General features: G+C 57.7%; 1 protein-coding gene across 3 annotated transcripts; it reads right to left on the reverse strand.

Moving 5' to 3' along the window:
* Positions 1 to 2,606: 2,606 nt before the first annotated feature.
* Positions 2,607 to 17,261, reverse strand: LOC147347037 (complement C4-like). 3 transcript variants are annotated; one of them, XM_086369205.1, is made up of 41 exons: positions 16,936 to 17,261; positions 16,655 to 16,853; positions 16,267 to 16,468; positions 16,007 to 16,077; positions 15,835 to 15,923; positions 15,560 to 15,642; positions 15,283 to 15,379; positions 15,038 to 15,143; positions 14,796 to 14,928; positions 14,169 to 14,284; positions 13,882 to 14,058; positions 13,573 to 13,755; positions 13,266 to 13,451; positions 12,942 to 13,100; positions 12,557 to 12,683; positions 12,309 to 12,383; positions 11,625 to 11,822; positions 11,422 to 11,533; positions 11,260 to 11,330; positions 10,852 to 10,991; positions 10,531 to 10,740; positions 10,240 to 10,291; positions 10,052 to 10,141; positions 9,697 to 9,906; positions 9,444 to 9,519; positions 9,131 to 9,287; positions 8,918 to 9,031; positions 8,655 to 8,826; positions 8,209 to 8,441; positions 7,967 to 8,134; positions 7,541 to 7,600; positions 6,279 to 6,372; positions 6,016 to 6,202; positions 5,789 to 5,879; positions 5,574 to 5,648; positions 4,110 to 4,212; positions 3,884 to 3,973; positions 3,703 to 3,801; positions 3,436 to 3,519; positions 3,020 to 3,152; positions 2,607 to 2,878 (listed from the first exon to the last, which is right to left on the reverse strand). In XM_086369205.1, the coding sequence occupies exons 1-41, from the start codon at positions 17,244 to 17,246 to the stop codon at positions 2,737 to 2,739; spliced, it is 5,475 nt and encodes a 1,824-aa protein (XP_086225331.1). In that variant the 5' UTR covers positions 17,247 to 17,261; the 3' UTR covers positions 2,607 to 2,736. The 3 variants fall into 3 exon arrangements, with proteins under 3 accessions (XP_086225331.1, XP_086225329.1, XP_086225330.1); XM_086369203.1 differs by having other exon boundaries at positions 16,980 to 17,086; XM_086369204.1 differs by lacking the exon at positions 14,169 to 14,284 and having other exon boundaries at positions 16,980 to 17,086.
* Positions 17,262 to 18,144: the final 883 nt, after the last annotated feature.

An 18,144-nucleotide genomic window follows, 5' to 3' on the forward strand; every position in this document is an offset into this window, starting at 1 on the left:
CCCACAGGCCTGGTTGCTTCACGGCATGTGATCTTCCCAGACCAGGGATCCAACCCGTTTTTTTCATTGGCAGGTGGATTCTTAACCACTGGACCACCAGGGAAGTCCCCTCCCTCCTCTCTGTCTGCAGTCAAGCTGCTTGTGCTCCCAGGTGCAGGCGGCACAGAACTGCTTTCAAGGTTAGACTCCACAGAATACGGGTCTAGCCCCAGGACAAAAAGGCTGTAATGGCGTGATCAAACATGCCCCCATGGATTCCAAAGTCCTCAGGAAGGAACTTGATAGCCACAGCTGGGATCAGGGGCCCAGCCCTCTTCAGGGAGCTGTTACCATGAGGGGTGGGGTCCCAGTGGACTAAGTAGGGCTATCAGGGGCCACTGTTGCAGGTGAGGGGGCAGTTGAAGGACTTAAAGGAGAGGTCATGCTAAAGAGCGGAGAAGGCAATGGCACCCCACTCCAGTACTCTTGCCTGGAAAATCCCATGGACAGAGGAGCCTGGTAGGCTGCAGTCCATGGGGTCACTAAGAGTTGGACACAACTGACCGACTTCACTTTTGCTTTTCACTTTCCTGCATTGGAGAAGGAAATGGCAACCCACTCCAGTGTTCTTGCCTGGAGAATCCCAGGGATGGGGGATAGGCAGCCCATCGTCTATGGGGTCACACAGTGTCGGACCCGACTGAAGAGAGTTAGCAGCAGTAGCAGTAGCATGCTAAAGAGGGGTGGCAGGACTCGGTGGGAGGCTGGGGCACCGAGGAGGTGGGGTGAGGGCTTAGAGCTGACCTGAGCCCACACATCCCCCAATACCCCATCCTTTCTCTGCCAACTGACCTCAAAGCTTTAATCAGAGCAAGACTCTGCCACCAGAGAGCCTGGGTCAAGATCCCAGCTGTGGTGCCAACTAGCCTAAAGAGTTCACTGCTGGGTCCTGATGGGAGAGGTTCAGCTCAGCCTGGACCCAGGCCCAGGCCTGGAAGGGAGAAAACATTGGATTTCTGGGATTGGGCAGCTCCTTCCTCATAGTTGACCTCAGGCCCTAGATCTTGTCTTGCCACAACTATAGCTGAAAATTTGACTCTCATACGTGGCTTTATGCCACCACCATGCTGACCGGATTTCAGGAGACATCTGATGGGCAATGACCAGGCCATGTAGACAATAGCCCTAAGAAGCCTCTGAAACACTGAGGAAGGTCAGAACGCTTTTGTAAAAAAAATATTAACTTATTTGGTTACACATGATCTTAGTTGCAGCATTGGGAATCTTAGATCTGCAGGTGCAGCATGAGGGATTTTTTTTTTTTTTCAGCTGAGGCTCTTATTTGTGGCATGTAGGAATTAGATCAAACCTGGACCCCTTGCACTGGTAGCGCAAAGTCATAGTCACTGGGCCACCAGGGAATTCCCAGGTCAGAACTACTCAAAGTTTCATGGAATGGGAGGGGACTCTGTTCGAATGGAGAGTGACCTGGACTGCTGACCTGCTTGTGAACACCGCTTCATAACGGACACCGCGTACCTTGCCAACTCCATCTCTTCCATACCACCTCCAAATCCTAATTCCAAACAAGATAAATGATATGCGATGCCCCCAAAAGTGCTGTCCTGCCTCCAGCCTTGGGGCCTTTTATGTTCTTTCTTCTGCCTCAAATACCCTCATCTACTCCTACTCCCTTTGCTTGACTTTTCAGCCTGCCGAGTCCAACTTACAGGTCATCTCCCCAGCCCACTTCTCACATGCACCCAGACTGGTCAGAGGCCCCACAGAACCATGCAGCTCCCTGATCTCACACCATTCACAGAAGATGGGGACCTAGAGCAGGGCATGGCCTGGAGTGAGAGCTCCACAATTCCTGTTGAATGACTGAATGGCAGGCTGCTGAGTTAGCTCAGTTTCCCTCAAAAATGACCTTGGCACATTCCTCTAGATGAATTTCTAGGTTAGCCCTGAAGACCCAAGAGGTGCTGCCATAATGGGGGAGAGCTAGGCAGGCATGTGGGGAGGGTTGACCCCGGAGAACAGCGGTTCCCTCAGAGTATTAAGAAACACCAAAGTCGGCCTTTTGGTCTGTTTGAAATCAGTATCTGGATGAAGACATCATCGGACCTGATGATTGCACATTTCTGGGAAAGTTACGTAATACTGCTGATAAAGGGATCCAGTGTCAAATGGGCTTTCACAAGAGCAGGTCTCAGTTAGAAGCAAGATCCCAGAAGTGCCGCATGCATGACCACAGTGGGGGACACGTGGCTGGGGAGCTGCTCACGAAGCAGAAGGCTGAGGTGCCTGGTGTGCAGCCCCCAGCCTGAGGCCCCGGTGACAGGCTGCCAGGCACAGGGAGTGCCCTGCAGGTAGAGTAAAAGGGAGGTTTTAGTGTGGACACGGGATCCTCAGAGCGCAGGGTCAGCTGCCCACCATGGTCACTATGTGGCACCAAGCTCCCAAGGGGTTGTCTTGGGGAGGAGGGGATTCAGGCAGAGCTGGACACTGCAAGGATCACCCAGGCTCTGGGAGCCTTAGATGAAGCCAACCCTGACCTAGGCCCCCTAGAACCTGGAGCAGGTGGTGGGGATACTGGTCTCTGTCCTGGAGACACACACAGACACTTTGCCACCAAAGGCTTTTATTGAGTCCCTGGTTTTGCCTAGGGCTCTGTTCAGGGTACCCGGCACAGCAGGAGTCCAGGCACCATCTTTCGCAGCTCTGGCTCGTCCTGGGGAAGCTGGGAGAGCACCCTCACACCTGGCAGCCCTGTGTGCCATACTCCTGGAGGAAGCTGTTGAGCTGGGCACAGGGTGTCCGATGGCGGGTGCTCTGGCACATGCGCTCAGAGGGCATCTCCTCAATCCAGCTGTTCGAGTCCAGCAAGTACTGGGGGCTGCAGGCAAAGGGGCAGTGAGCAGGGGTCAGCGGAGGGTCAGAGGCAGACCCTGAGGCACCTGGCTTCTGAGGGCACAGGGGAAAGTTTCCCTTGAGAGGCGTGGGCAGAGAAGAAGACTGAGGGGTCCCGAGAACTCACTCTCCCTTGAGGTCGTAAGTGGCCCCATCCAGACCCATGATCAGATATTCTTTCCCAGGTTCCAACTGAAGGCGGCAAGAGGCTCGGACCAGGAAGTTTCTGGTCTGATCAGCGGTGGCCCTGGCATCCTTGGCTGAGGGGTGAAGGTCCACAGAGTCATTCGAGGGGAAGAGGAGGGGTGGGACAGCAGGGGGCCGGGGGGCTTTGCGCCGAGCCTCCATTTGACCCTCACCACTCCCAGCGGGCAGGTGGGACTGCATTCCTGTCTGTGGACAAGCCCAGGGCTTCTAAGAGGCTGAGGGGCTTTGAGCTCGGACTGGCTGCAGTTTCACTCCTCCAGGCACCAAGGCCCCAAAGCCAGACCTCAGCTCCCCAGTATGCCCCCCGGCCCTGCCCACTTATTGTCCCCCTCTTACTGAAATGCAGGACTTGGGTGATACGGGTCTCAAAGAGGCGGAAAGCAGCCCTGCTGTCTTCTCGGAGAACCTTAACCTGGAAGCCTGTGGGGGGTTTAGGAGAAGGGAGGGAAGGTTAGTTATCCCGAGGCTAAGAGGATGGGAGGTCAGTGCAGAGTGACAAGGCTGCCCATGGACCTGAGAAGCGCAGGCCAAATCTAAGAGACCTTGAGGGGGGGTCAGGGCCAGGGCCAGGGCCAGGGCCAGGGCCCGGGCGGGAAGACTGACCGTAGTCCACTCGGGGAGAGTAGCAGGCGAATTTCATCCGGTAACCCTCCAAGTCCTGCTGCCCACGCTCCAGGGCCCGGCGCTGTCGAGGGCACTTCCCTGAAGTCAGGGGCCCAGGTGAGACCGTGTAGGCCCCAGCCACGCCGCCTTCCCACCCCTGATCCCCGGCCCAGTGTCTCACCCTCAGCACACTGGCAGACATCCGCAGAGCACAACGTGGACAAGAGTTTGCTCTTACGTGGTGCCCCATAAAACACAGAACACTTGTGCTCTAGAGAAAAGCAGAGAGGGGCGTTCATTAGGGCACTCGCCTCTCCTTGCCTCCCCAGTCCCATGGACCCACAGGACTCCCTTACCACCCTCACTGCCGCCTATCCCCACCCTCCCGAGAGTCCCCGACGTCTCACCAGGGTTGTAGTAGTCATACAGGATGGCACTGGCCGGCTGTACCAGCCCCACGGGCACCTCCTGCACAGCTCCAAAGCCCACACACTCCCGGGAGGTGGGGACCTGCCATGGGGGGCGATGGGTGGAGGGAAGTCAGGGACCCACCTCTGGGCCCTGCAGACCGCTATGATGGATTTGCTTGCCTGTTTGGTTCCGGTCGATCTTATCTTCCGTGTCCTTCACCATTTGTTACCTTCCAGCCTCGGGATTTCTAAAAACTGCTCCCCAAGGTCTCTGCTGACTTCACTGCCCACATGGTGACCTCACCCATCTCCGGGGCCCTGAGCGGCTTCACAGAGGCTCACTTCATGGACACATCTTCACAAACCTCTCCCTACCCTCAGGGCTAGCTTCCAGACCACCCCTGATTCTGACCTGGTCATTTCTCACCTTCCTGCTGGTCCCTCACGGAGGCACAGGCCCCAGCGCAGGCCCTTCCCCTTCTCTGTGCTCTCCTGGGGCAGTCTCACCGCTCCCCAAACTGCAGGCGCGTGGCTCCTGAACCAAATGTTCAGCCTGATTCTTGTATTGGGATTTTTACAAGATGTATTAAACTCTCCCAATTCCCACTGCCTGCCCTCCAAACCCACTCACCCCCTCCATAGCTTCACTGATACAACTAAGGCCTCACTTGTCTCCTAGGTACCACCAAGTGCTAGCCCTCTGCCGTCCTCTCCGACCCGCCACTCGTGTAGGCCCTGATTCCTCTCCTCATGGCCACGCTGCTCCAGTCCAGCCTGGTATCGCACACGAGTTTCCTTCCTAAGCTGCACGGTGAGCTCCCTGACTTGACATCTTCCTCATTTTCTTCAACCAGACTCCTCTGCCTGGCTTCTCTAGCCAACAGGGTCTGTCCCCTCTGCACACACTGGGCAGGGAGGGCCTCCCCGACCCACAGACACATGGCGAATGGTATCACAGTATTAACACGCCTTTTTCACATTTCTCTCCAAAGGTTACAATAAATATTCAAAAAAATTTTGGAGGGCCATCAGAGAGTTGATAACTGTGTGTTAGTCAAATTTGGCCATGGGAAAGAAAAACAACAACTCTTCTGGGTCCACCATCATTATAAAAACAAAAACAAAACACACTTGAATATCAAAACGGGAAATTCAACAACAAAAAGCCGTCCCTCACGACGAATAAATTCAAATTTAAGAAAGGCACTCTCTCAAGCCCTCCCCGGCTGACTGGCACTGGGCCCAAAGCCACCGAAGGGGCTCAGCCCCGCCTCCCTGCAGGCAGCGGGGAACCTCCCTGGCCAAGCCTCTGACCCCCTCCTGTCCTGCCTTCCTGCTCACTCCACAAGGTCTCTCCCAGAGCAGTAGCTGCTGATACACCTGCCTCCTGGAAATCCTCCTAACACGAGCTCAGGAAACCCAGTGCCAGCTGTGCGCCCCTCTGTCACCCTCCTTGCTCACCGAGTCGAAGTACAGCAGGACGTGGGGACCCTCGGTCTCAAAGTGGCTCACGTAACGGTCGGAGAGGGAGGCCAGCTGTGGGGAACGGGAGCCGGGAGTCACAAGGAGAAAGCCCCCGGCCGCCTGCACGTGACAGGGCTCAGCAGCTGGGGCTGCTGCGGGGATGGGGCAGGGCTCCTGGGGCACAGGCGGCCCCTCTGGGTGGCTGGTCACACCTTCTCCAGGTCAGCCCGCAGGGCGTGGAATCCACTCAGGAGGGTGATGTCCGCAATGGCCATGCCTGACAGCCCCACCTTGCCAGTCCGCCTGTGGAGACATGTGCCTGTTGTCTGGGTCGCCCCCCACCTGGTGCCAGGCTGCAGACACCCAGCCCCAACCTCGGCCCTGCCTCCCTCTCCCAGCCCGGCAGCACCCACACGCCCAGGGCCACCCCAGGGCTCACCAGATGCACACAGTGTACTGCACCCTGGATTCCCGCTCCTCAGCTGCCTTGGGGGCTTCCCTCCTCCGGCGGTTCCTCCGACCGTCAAATAGCCGCAGGGGTGTCACGGGCCGGGAGCGGGCCTCGGGGTCATCCCCGGCCAGCAAGTCCTCATACTCGTAGTCCTCGTAGTCCTCCTCCGCCTCCACTGCGAGGGGACAGCACTGTGGCTCAGCCCTGGCACCACCCCTCAGAGACCCACAGCCTGTGACCCCAACACTCACTCGTGTACTCGACGTGGCCCATGACCGTCACTTCAATCTGAAGATCCTGGCAGGTCGTGTTCGTCATGTCCATGACGTTGTAGCTGCGAAGGACCTGGTTCATCAGGGGGTGGGAAGAGGACATGCGGACACTTAGGGCCACAGACCTCTCTGCAGAGCCACATGGAAGGGCTCTGGATCCCTTAGCTCCTGGGCTAAGAGCTTTGAGGCCTTCTGCCCTTTCCCATCCTGCCCCTGGACCTGTCCAGAAATACAAATGGACTCAGGTGTTGGGTGAGTAGGGGGTGCAGGGTCCTGGCACGGGGGCAAGCATTGTACAGAAGCACCGGAGAGGCTTTAATGGAAAGTTCAGGAAATGCGCCTGGCCTAGGCTTGAAAGAGGAAAATGAGTTTGTCATGTGGGACAAGAAGATCCTGGAGGTCATTCAAAGCTAAGATATGTGTGTACATGGGAGGATCTGTCCCACTAGGGAGGTGGGCGGGGCTGAGGCGAAAACAGAGGCGGAGGTACTGGGGAGGTGGGCGGGGCTGGGGAGTAAACACACGCGGAGTTACTGGGGAGGCGGGTGCGACTGGAGAGAAAGCAGAGGAGGAGTTACACTGGATTTGGGCGCGGCTGGAGAGAAAGCAGAGAAGGAGTTACTGGGGAGGTCAGTGGCAGTCGGGGGAAAGAACATGAGGAGTTACTGGGGAGGTGGGCTGGGCTGAAGAGAACGCAGAGGAGGAGTTACTGGGGAGGTGGGCGGGGCTGGGGAGAAAGCAGAGGAGGAGTTACACTGGATTTGGGCACGGCTGGAGAGAAAGCAGAGGAGGAGTTACTGGGGAGGTGGACAGAGCTGGGATGAAGACAGAGAAGTCTCCCGGGTCATAAGGCAAGGCTTAGTATGGTGGGGGCCGCTAAGATGGCCCCAGGAGTGGCAGCTGTGCTCCTGCAGGGATGGACTCTGTCAGCCAGACAAGAGACACAGGAGGAAGAGAAGGTTTGGGGCTCAACCACGTCAGAGATGCTCAGAGCTCAGGGGAGACGCTTGGCTTGAGGGGCCAAGTGTTTGAGCATCAGCACTGAGGGCTGAAGGGGACCACAGGTGCCTAGAAAGAGTGGAGAGCAGAGTGAGGGGCACCTGCCCAGGACAGAGCACAGGCAACCGCAACCCAGGGGCCTCTTCCTCCTTCCCAGACCATGAGCTCTGCCCGCAGGTCTCCCACTCAACACCCCGGCTTCACCCTGATGGGCCTGCCTGCCCAGTGCCACTAGCTCTCACCTTCAAGGTTCCTTTGCTGTTTCCTCTCACCTCCACGTTAATCTTGCTTCCCAGGGAAAACTTTCACAAGCACAAAAGGGAAAGAGATGTCAGAAGGGCACACTGTTGCTTCAACTTACCTCCTCCACCAAAATAACTCCACCTCCTCTCCCCACCTCTCTTTTCAACACTTTCTACCTTCACCTGCATTCTCTCTCCACCATCTCCTAAACCCTCTGTAGATTCTGCATGGATCATTTTTACATCAGATCAATGAATCTCAGAGGTTGGGTGACTTGCTACAGCTCACAGAGCCAGTAAGTCTTCCCACAGTTATCAGAAAGAGGGGCCATAGGGATTCAGCAGGGGTGAGGAAACGGGGATGACTTCTGGCCTGGCCGAGGGAGGCCCAGGTGTCCCAGTCACCCAGGTGAGGGCACGGTTCACCTGCAGCTCCTCCTCCAGCCTGTGGACTTGGTGGTTGGTCAGCTGCAACACGTGGGACTTGAGCCCACTGCGGCCCAAGGAGCTCAGGGTCACGTTGAGCCCCTTCTCCTCGGTGGTGTGGGACGCAATCCAGTACGCAGACAGGGCGTCCAGAGCCACAACAGTGTCCTGGGGCAAATGGGCCGGGACTCAGGTACTTGGGCTCAGGACCAGCCACCCTAGAACCCCAGGACAGCCCCTACCTGGGTGCTGCGGAATCCCCCTTGGAAGCTGCCCTGGCGGGTCAGCCAGGATGCAGCCTGGTCGGCCAACTCAGCCTTGCCCTCCCATAGCAGCAGGTGTAGCAGGCCGTAGGCCGTGGTTTCAATCCACAGGGCCGGAGCCTGGGGAATGGGGTCTGCTGGGCTGTGTGGAGCCAGAGTGGGTGACAGGACGTTGCTTGGAGAAGTGGTGACTGAGCCCCAGTACAGCTTATCTGGAGTGAAAGGAGACCCACAGGTGAACAGGGGAGGATCTTAGATGTCTGGCCCTTTGACGCCCCCCCTTTAGTCTCTCCTGATTTCCCAATCACCCCCGCTTATGCTCTGATTCCCTCCGAGGGCCTCCATTCATTCTGTTTCTCCCTTTGGACATGCTCAGGGATCTCAAGCTCTCCCAAGCCTCAGGACCACTGCCAGGACCCCCTCACCACCGATGTCCTTGGCCATGGCCATCAGGTTGTTGTGGGCAGCTCTCCGCAGGTCCTCAGGGGCCTCGGTCAGCGACAGGGCATAGGCCGTGATGGCGGAGGCGTGGGCACCCAGGAGCCCAGAGGTTGCTTTCGCCCCCAAGAAGGTGTTTGCTCTTGAGATGGAATTTTCCTGGAAGAAAGTGTGTGTGGGGGAGAGGTCTGTGGACTGGGCTCCTGACGGGAAAGGGCATCAGCAAAGAGCAGACACATAGCTGCCTTACCACTCTCCTCAACTGCTCAGAATTTTTCTCTGGGAAGACCGCCAGCCCGTGGTGAAGGGCGATGACCACGAAGGCGGTGAGCGCCACAGTCTCATCACTTCCTACTAAGCCTCCCTGGTTGTAGTAGGAAGAATAGGGGGATCAACCGGGAGTGGGGAGGGGCAGGGTGACTCTTCCCTCCTGTGCCCTTGGCCCAGTCTCCCAGCCCCATACCTGCATGCTCCTATCCATTACTGGAAAGGGATCATGGAATGAGCCATCATCCCGTTGCTGGGACAGCAGCCACATGGCTGTCTCCTGCAGCTTTTCAGGTGAGCCGCCTACCTGATCCTGGGCCAAACTCAGTATCTTCAGCACAAAGGCCGTGAGCCTAGAAGGGAGGAAGGCATGGCTTGAGATATCCACTAGACGCTACAGGGGACATTGGACCACTACTGGGGTTCCTATTTGCTCTCCCATAATAGCTGGCTCTGCCCCCACCAGCTGTGGCCCCTCCCATACACCAAGGACACTCCCCCAAACTCACCAGGTGCTACTGTCCCGATGTAACCAAGCCCCGTAGGAACCATCTCTTTTTCGAAACTCCTGGATCCGCGTGTAGCCTTGGAGGGGAGAGGCAGCTGAGGTCACACCAACTCCCCCACTGCTGTGGCCAGGCCACGCTCAATATTTCCACTGGGGACCGCATCTCTCTTCCCTGCTCTGACAACCCGGGCTGCCCAGCTTCCATTAATTGCCCTCTTCTGGCCCCCAGTCCTGCTTGTCGCTACACTCAGAACCTTTCTGGATGAGATCCACGGCGCGGTCCTTGGTCTCAGGGGGCAGCATGCTCCACTGCTCCGTCTTGTCCAGGTAGCGGGAAGCAGCCAGTGTTGGAGCCAACAGGGTCATGGTTTGTTCCCCGCAGCCTTGGGGAAGCCTCAGGAGGGAGGCCAGGCCTCCTGGTGACAAGGCCCCCTCAGAGCCCAGTGCTTCCAGTGGATCCGAGGCTATGGGGAGGGACAGGATGGAGGGTCAGAGAGCAGGTCAGGGGGCCAGGGTGGGAGGGTCATGGAGTCTCAGGATCAAACAGAAATTCCCAGGTTTCCCATGAATCCGAGAGGCCCCTGGGAAGGGACTGGAGGACACACCCACCTGTGACTCTGACGAAACTCTTGAAATCTCCTTCAGGGATAATATTGGGATCAGAGTTGCCAGGAATTTCCAAGGTCCGGCCTCGGGGATCTGGGAAGATGAGGGGAGTCAGCGGTCTGTCCTGCTGCCCACGCCCTCTGTCCCCTCCCACCCCAGGACACTGCTGTCTGTGAGTGGAGGTCACTCACCCAGGGGGTTGAGTTCATAGACCATCTCCTCCCTGTGAAGGGCCCCTTCTCTCTGTGGAGGAGAAAAAGAGCTGTGAGAGATCACATATGCTACAGCTTGCCCCTCCCAGCGCACACTCCTCAGGACTTGCAGTTGGAACTTCAGGGACACAGTGGGGCCAGGATTGTGGAAAGTGCAATGGACCAAAGCATTGGGTTTGGGGGGTGGCCTCAGCGCTGTTTCAGGGAGAGGGCCAGAGCAGGGGATGAATCTGGGAGCTGGGGACCTAGATTCAGGGGTGTGCCATTCACCTCGACTTGTAGAATCTTAGATATTGCGTCCCCCACAGGGAAATCAAAGGATCCTCGAGCCACCACCTTCAGGGACACGGCAGCAGCTGCGATGGGCACCACAGAGAAGCCAACGGGCCGGGCAGAGCCCGCGGGCACCTGCACCTGCTGGGCGAGCCCTCCACCCCCGGCCAGGCACAGCCCCTCCACTGGGGACACGTGGACGCTCACCTGGGGGCAGGAAGACGGGGAGGGCCAGAGTCCCAGCCCAGTTAGGCTCCCCACCCTCACCTGCCCCAGTCCCCCGCCACCACCGTGCGCACAGCCGCCAAGGGGCCTCACAGTCAGATCGCTATCCAGGTAGTTGTAGAGGACAGGCCGCAGCTCGAGCTGCTCAAAGCGGCGGACAGAGACCGGCAGGCGGAGGTGCATGTGGAATTCACGGAACACTCGGAGTCGGGCCGGGGTGGCCACACACAAGCCTGATGGATCAAGGGCACATATGAGAAGCCTGGGGGGATCACACCCAGGGGACCCCAGCAGTGAGGGGCAACGCCCGCCCCTGGTCCCCCCACTTCCCACCCATCCCCTGCCTGCCGCTGCTCTCTGGCTTCAGGCCCCATGCTCGGCATGCAGACATCTCCAGGTCTCTGCCCCTCCTTCCTGTACCAAGAGCTAAGGACCAAGCAGGGAGCCTCAACCAGGGAGCCTGGAAAAGGGAGGCCCAGGGCCCAGGCAGGGTGACGGCACCTGTGGTTTTGGACAGGCTCACGCCGTGGATCTCCCACGTGGTCAGAGAGTCCGGGAGCAGCAGTCGCAATCTGCAGTGGGAAAGGTGAGAAGCTGGGTCCCACGCTGGGCAGGACCCCGACACTGCCCAGAGACAAGGCCAGGCCCCACGCGTGCCCTCACTGGGAGAAGCGGTCCACTTCTTCCAATTTCCAAAGCCAGTTCTCGGGGAAGAAGCTGCGCACGGGGATGTCATCCTCTTCGATCAGGTCCTCCTCCTGCAGGAGCTCCATGGCTGCGGGGGCACACCGTGGAGGGCGGTGAGGAGGGGGCCGTCCTGACCCTCCAGGGGCCCCGGCCACTGCCCCGGACACCCAGCCCCTCACCTCGGGCCAGGCCCACCTGGCCCCTGGTCCGGGCCTTCTTGCGCAGGCTCTCGGCAAACTGGCAGCAGGACAGGAAGGGCTCGCGGCAGGCCGGCTGCTGCACCCGGGCCGCCCGCTGCTCACAGGTGCGGGCCATGGGGAGCCGCGTCAGCCCGTCCTGGCAGCAGCGCTTGGCGACGGGGGAAGTGTACTGGCCCACTGCAGGACCAGGTGAGGGTGAGCCTGAGGCACGCCTCATCCCCAGCCGACCTCTAGATGCACCAGGACTCACCCCGAGAGACCAGGAACTTGAGGGTGGTCAAAGCAGAGCACCACCCCCCGCCCCCTTTCACCTCAGAACTGTGGTGTCTGGATTACTAGCCCGGACGCCATGCACGGGCTCAATCGGGAGCAGAGGACCCAACAGGCAGACCTGCATCCCGAGCCTTGGGCCCAAGTGGAGAACTGCATATGCCTTAGTCGCTCAGGTGTATCCAACTCTGAGACCCATAGACTGTAGCCCACCAGGCTCCTCTGTCCATGGAATTCTCCAGGCAAGAATAATGGAGCCGGTAGCTATTCCCTTCTTCAGGGGATCTTTCCAACCCAGAGATTGAACCCAGGTCTCGTGCATTGCAGGCAGATTCTTTACCATCTGAGCCACCAGGGAAGCCCTAGAGAATTACATGGGCACCCTCAACTCACGTTTCTCATGAATCGCCTTTTGGAAGTTCACATTTCTCTTTTTCCTAGACTTTGACTCCTTGGGACAGCTCAGACCTGGTAGAGAGCAGGACTGCAGTCAGCAGGAGGGTGCAGGGCCTCCCCCTCCCCTCTGAGTCTCCCCTCCCAGCCCAGCCCTTCCCACCCCTCCCCTTCCTGTCTTTCCCCTTCAGGCCCCTCCTTCCTCCTTATCCTCCCACCACCCACTCCCCTTCCTCCTCTGTCCTCACTCTTTCTGATTTCAGTCCGATGGTCTCCATCAGAAAAGGCCAGACCAGCTGCTTTGAACACTTGAGGGGCAGTGTCTCCACCGCCGGGACCACAGCCAAGGTCATAGCTGTTCATAGCTTCGAAGACCTGGCCAGAAAAGGCAGAGATGCTGCAGAGACAAGAGTGGCTGTGGCCACGATCGCATACTCAGCTGTAGGTGAGAGGGCAGGGTCCACACAAGTACAAGAGAGACACAGAGACCGGAAACAGAAGCAACCGAGGCCAAGGCTCAAGGGAGGAGTGGCAGCAGTCCAGATAAGTGAGTTCTAGTGGCTGGCCTGGGGTCGGGCAGCAGGAGGTTGAGCCTGGGAGGGAAGGGAGGATCAGAGAGAGGACCTGACCAACCTTGACCATGTCGAGGGGTTTGTGGGACTTGCCACCCACAGCATACAGAGCCGTGTCCACAGCTCCCAGGGCCACCAGGGCTCGAGACTCTGTTTTCAGGTTGAGTTTCACAGTGTCCCCAGGACGATACGCCTTGGAACTGTCCACGTTCAGCTCCAGCTGGCAGAGGTGGCAGGTGGGGGGCAGTCGGGGTGGGGAGAACTCGTTCAGTCTTGTGCATCCTCAGTGCACCCCAAACTAAATCACCCCATTTGCAGTCATGCAGTCTTCTCTCTTAATCCTCCCAGCACACGCACACACCCCATCTCTTCCGATGCCAGTTACCTTCCCCTCACAGCCTCCAGCCTGGACGTCCACTCGCAGGGAGTTGGCCACCGGGACACCCCCGTGATAGTAGAAGGCCACGAGGTGGAAGGAGGGCACCAGGTGATGGTCCACAAACACGGAGATGGAGGTCAAGTGGCTCCTGGGCTCTCGATGTACAGACACGATCTGGCCCCGGGACACGATCTGGAGGAGAGCAGGGTGCTCCTCACTGCCCATCCCATGCCCTGAGGCTGCCACCCACCCTGAGGGCTCCTTCCTCTTGAGACCCTCCCACCCTGTCCCCCCTGTGGCCCCTAATACGCACCATGTAGTAGAAGTAGGAGAAGCTCCCACTGATGCCCACGGCTCGCAGGTTTAGGTTAAGGGTCTCTCCGACTTTAAGAGGTCGCGGATTCTGCCACTCAATGGACAAAAACCCAGAGCTTCTGGACAGGGGCGCTTTCACAGTGAGACTGCCTACTGCAGGGTAGGGGGAGCCTGCAGACACCTGGAGAGAGGGCAGAGGTCACAGGGTCAATGGAAAGGGCACAGGCACCCAGCTTCCCCCCCTCTACCTACCAGCCTGGGAACCTTCTCTCCTAGCCCCCTCATTCCCATGAGGGTGGGGTCCTACTGAGAGCTGCACTTCTGAGATGGTCCGAGGAACACCAATGGAGACGATGACTTGGCCGCTCCCATCTGTGTTCTGTTCAAAGTCCTGGTTTTTAGAAGTCAATCCAGAAAACAACTTGGCAGACACTTTGACGGGAATGCCAGAGGCTGGGGAGCCTGACATGTCACGGACCAGGGCCTAGGGAGATGAGGGAGGGGCAGAGGGAAGAGTGCAGTCAGTGAGACGCGGCCCCGTCCTGCCCACCACCTCCGGCGCCCACTGCTCATCCTCCCCCTTCCAGAAGAAACCTGCAGCAGGAAGGGGACCCCAGGTATAAGCTGCTGCTTGGTTTTGCTTAGATCCAGGGAGAAGGGAGATAACACGAAACGCCAGGACGTGAGCTCTGCCTCCTCCATCTCTCCTCCTGCAAGATACAGAGTGGAGAGAGGTGGACACAGAAACCTGGGAAGAGAGGAAAAGGAGGGCTGGGGGCAGGGAAGGGGCACTCTAGTGTTTCCCTCCACCAAGGCTGAACTTTTCAGGGTCAAGCTGCCTCCTACTCATCTCTATGTTTCCTGAGGACAACACAGGAAACAGCACACAGATGGTGTATAACACAGCTCTGCTGATAGACTTATGGATGATGGATACATAGATGGATGGATTGATGGATGGATGGAAGGATGTGTTTTGGACAGAGATATAGATGGAGGGATGCGTGGATGGATGAGTGGAATAAAATATATTGAGACAGTAGGAAGGTCACCTTTCCCAGAAACAGCTCAGAAATGCAGTTGTAGAGAGAGTCTTCTGGGTCTTTCCTGACTTTGTGTCCCAGTCGAGGGGAAGCAGGGTGGCATTGGTGCTAGAAACAGAGGGTCAGCTCGGAGGTCAGAGGTGAGGGTCCAGGGTTATAATCAGGGGAAGCTACTCACCTGGAGACTCAATAACGGCTGCTGCAACATACAGGCGCAGCCCTGGGAGGTCATCAGTGCTAATATTAAGCTTCTCCAGCACACCCTGAAACTCAGCCTTTTGCAGGGAAATTTGGCACTGGCCATCCACCAGCTGGGGCAAAGAAGACAGGACAGAGAATGAGACTCGAGTCTCCCACCTCACCTCCTCACGCCGCCTCACTCTCCTCACCCACCTCACGCACCTCAACCCTCCTTCCTACCTTGGTCTGACTCTCCAGGCCCCGCAGGAAAGTCTTTTCACCGTCCTCACCCAGGAGCCCAAAGCGCACGTATGCCACCCCCTGCACTGGCTTCCCGTAGATGTACCTGCCACCGAGGAGAGATTCAGACGAGGGGCTGAGGCCTGGGGCAAGGGAGGGAAGTGGGGTTCCACAGCACATTCATGCTGCATGGGGCATCCTGGGATCAGGCCCAGTGTGAGGGACCATGTGCGAGGGGGAGTTACCTGGCCTGGATGATCACTTGGATGTCACTAAGAAAGCCAGGTGTTGTCAGGATGTAGGGGTTTTCAGGAATGATCTTCACCTCAAAGTTGGGGAGAACTGACCCAAGGCAAAGGGAGGGCAGATCAAAGTCTAGTGAAAGGACCTTTAAAATATTATCCTCCCCTTGGGGTTGTGGCAGCCGCGTCTCTCTTCCCTGGCCCTGCACCCCCCACCTCTGCTCCACCCCTTCCTCCTTGCAGACAAGGAGCACTTGTCCCTCCCATCTCTAGCTCTCACCATATTTCTTCACCTCAAACTGGGTGCTGCTATTAGAATCCAGGCTGTCTGAGAATCGGGCTGAGATTTTCCATGTTCCTGGCCTGAGGACGGACAAGGGAGAGACTCAAACCCATTCATGCAAGAGGCCCACTGACAGCCAGTGACCCAGAGACTATGGGGTGATCCAGGGGCTGAGGGAGCTCAGGACTGGACCATGTGCTGTAGTTGGCCAGCTGGGGGAAGTGGGAATTAGAGAATTGTCGGAGGGAGCAGTCTGAGGGAGAGATGCTCACGCTGAGATGTCTGGGATCAAAAAGTTGTCCTGGAAGATGGAGGAGGGAGCAAACACTTCCCTTTTCCGCACGCGGAAGCCTTGAGAGTTCTGCAATGGGAGTAAAGTGGTCACAGCCACAGGCCAGTTCAGCAACCCTGGCCCCTTAGGAAGGTCAGAGGTCGGGGGCTCACCTCCACCGTGACCGTGAGGATGTCAGTGGCCGGGCGCATCTTCTGATCCAGAGCAAAGACTCGGTAGCGAACTGGAAATGGAGGATGAGGAGGTGAGCAGGAGCCATGGGAGGGTGGGCCCTGGACCCTGGACCCCCTCCCAGAAAGTGAAGGGAAGGAGAACAAATGTTTGCAAAGCAGCCTTCCTGTGAGGGGCTTCAGGTTATCTCACTCAAGTGGCTGGGAAGGCATGAAAGGTGGAGGCCCTGGCGCCAACTCACCCTGCTGGCCAGGGTTATAAACGGGCTGGTCCGTCTGCAGAAAGAGGTGCCCCCGGCGAGAGGAGAACAACAGGTTGACACCCTGCATGTCTGTCTGTTTGGACAGAGAGTCCCTTAGCCATGAGGACTGCACCATCAGCTGCACCTCGGGGGCTCTGCGGAGCAGATGGAGGCGACAGACCCTGGCCTGTTCCTGGGGGATCTGGAAGAGAGGGAGAGGGAGTGGGTGAGAGAGCAGAAGGGAAAAGACAGACTGACACACAGAGGAACACAGGGCTGGGAGGGGAGGAAGGGAGCAGGGGGATGAGAAGACAAAGATGTTTCCAAGAAGACAGAGGAGAACAGGAGGTGGGACGCTGGGTGGCACCGGGAGGGAGTAGGCCTGTACCGGGACGTTGAGGAGTATGAAGTCTCTGTCTGAGCTGAGGCTGAAATCCACCTTCGGGGAGCAGAGCTCATTAACATGGGATGGGTTCCTCAGGAACACGGATCCTCTCACCACCTGTCCTGAAGGAGCATCCTGGAGTTTCACGGCCACAGACAGGGGGACCCCTATGCGAACCACAGAAGGAGAAAACAGGAGCAACCTGGGAAGAACAGGTGCGAGTCAACAGCCAGCCTCCAGCCTTCCCCCCAAATCAAGACCCTCTGAGCCCACTCTCCCCTCACCAGCCCTGGCCCTGTTCAAGCTCTCCGTATCCTGCCTCCAGGACCTGGGCTTCTGCAGAGACAAGGCGAAGAAGCAAGATGCCCAGATCAGCCCCCAGAGGAGCCTCATGGCTGGAGGACCTGAGGGGTTCAGACCCGCCTGCTCCTTTCTGGTTAACCCAGGGCTTGGAGCAGAGTTTTGACTCAGAGCCTTGCTCCTCCCCTGGCCCAGATAAGCCGGGAAACCACGTGACAACCAAGAACTGCAACTGGCCCCAGACCCAGAACTGGGAGGGGGCACCCCGGACACCTGGGTCTCTTGAGGGAATCATGGACTCAACTGAGTCCTTCCCTGTTAACCCTCTCATCCCAATGCCCCGGGCACCAGCACTGCTGCCTGGGTCTGTGTGCCTGTGCATATAGCGTGCACACACACACATCTGCCCAGCAGGGCCCCACGTGGCTCAGCAAATGATTCAGACACATGGCTCCTTTCTTGGTCCCACAAAACAAGATACTAAGAAACCTGTCTCTTACTGTCCATGCACACAGGCTTGGTCGCTTCAGTCATGTCCAATCTGTGACACGAGGTCGGTAGCCCACCAGGCTCCTCTGTCTATGGAATTTTCCCGGGAAGAATACTGGAGTGCCAAGAATACTGGTTGCCATTTCCTCCTCCAGGGGATTTTCCTGACCCAGTCTCCTGAACAGGCAGGTGGATTCTTTACCACTGAGCCACCTGGGAAACCTGTCTCTTACAATAACTCCCGCAAAGCCTGAACTACATCAGCTTTTTGCTTTTAGTAGGCTCTAACAGAAATTCTGTTGTTTGGGAGATCAGACATATCCTCACCATCCCACAGGGGAAACTGACCTCAGTGTCCCTTGTTCCTCTCTGATCAACAAGGTAAAGCTCAGGTCCCACTTTGGCTTTATCTCTGCCCCTAAACGAGGTGCCCAAACTCACATGTCTCATGAAACAAAAGACATCCAGAAAGCATCACAGGCAAGAGTACTTTATTTGTCAGATTCAATCAAAATAGGGAGAAGAACTCTGTCCAACCTCCACAGCTTCCTTAGAAACCCCTCCTTCCTACCCCAGACAGAATAGTGGCAGCACCTTGCTGCATGAAAGACAGCAGCCGTGGCCTTGGCGAGGTTTCTGGCTCCACTTCCGTGAAAGGGCAGAGAAGCCCTGGCCAAAACCCTCGACTGGGACACAGCCCAGGT

The sequence above is a fragment of the Bos grunniens genome, chromosome 23 (genome assembly GCF_055505025.1).
Source record: "Bos grunniens cultivar Pamir isolate PY7600 chromosome 23, Bosgru_T2T1.0, whole genome shotgun sequence".
NCBI classification, from domain to species: Eukaryota; Metazoa; Chordata; class Mammalia; order Artiodactyla; family Bovidae; genus Bos; species Bos grunniens.

Coding starts and splice junctions, on each gene's coding strand:
- LOC147347037 (XM_086369205.1), bottom strand. CDS start 17,246: ATGATTCCCTCAAGAGACCCAGGTGTCCGGGGTGCCCCCTCCCAGTTC. Junction 12,684..12,941: donor AACCCCTCGACATGGTCAAG/GTTGGTCAGGTC, acceptor TTTTCTGGCCAG/GTCTTCGAAGCTATGAACAG. Junction 3,520..3,702: donor CTCTCCCCGAGTGGACTACG/GTCAGTCTTCCC, acceptor AACCCCCCACAG/GCTTCCAGGTTAAGGTTCTC.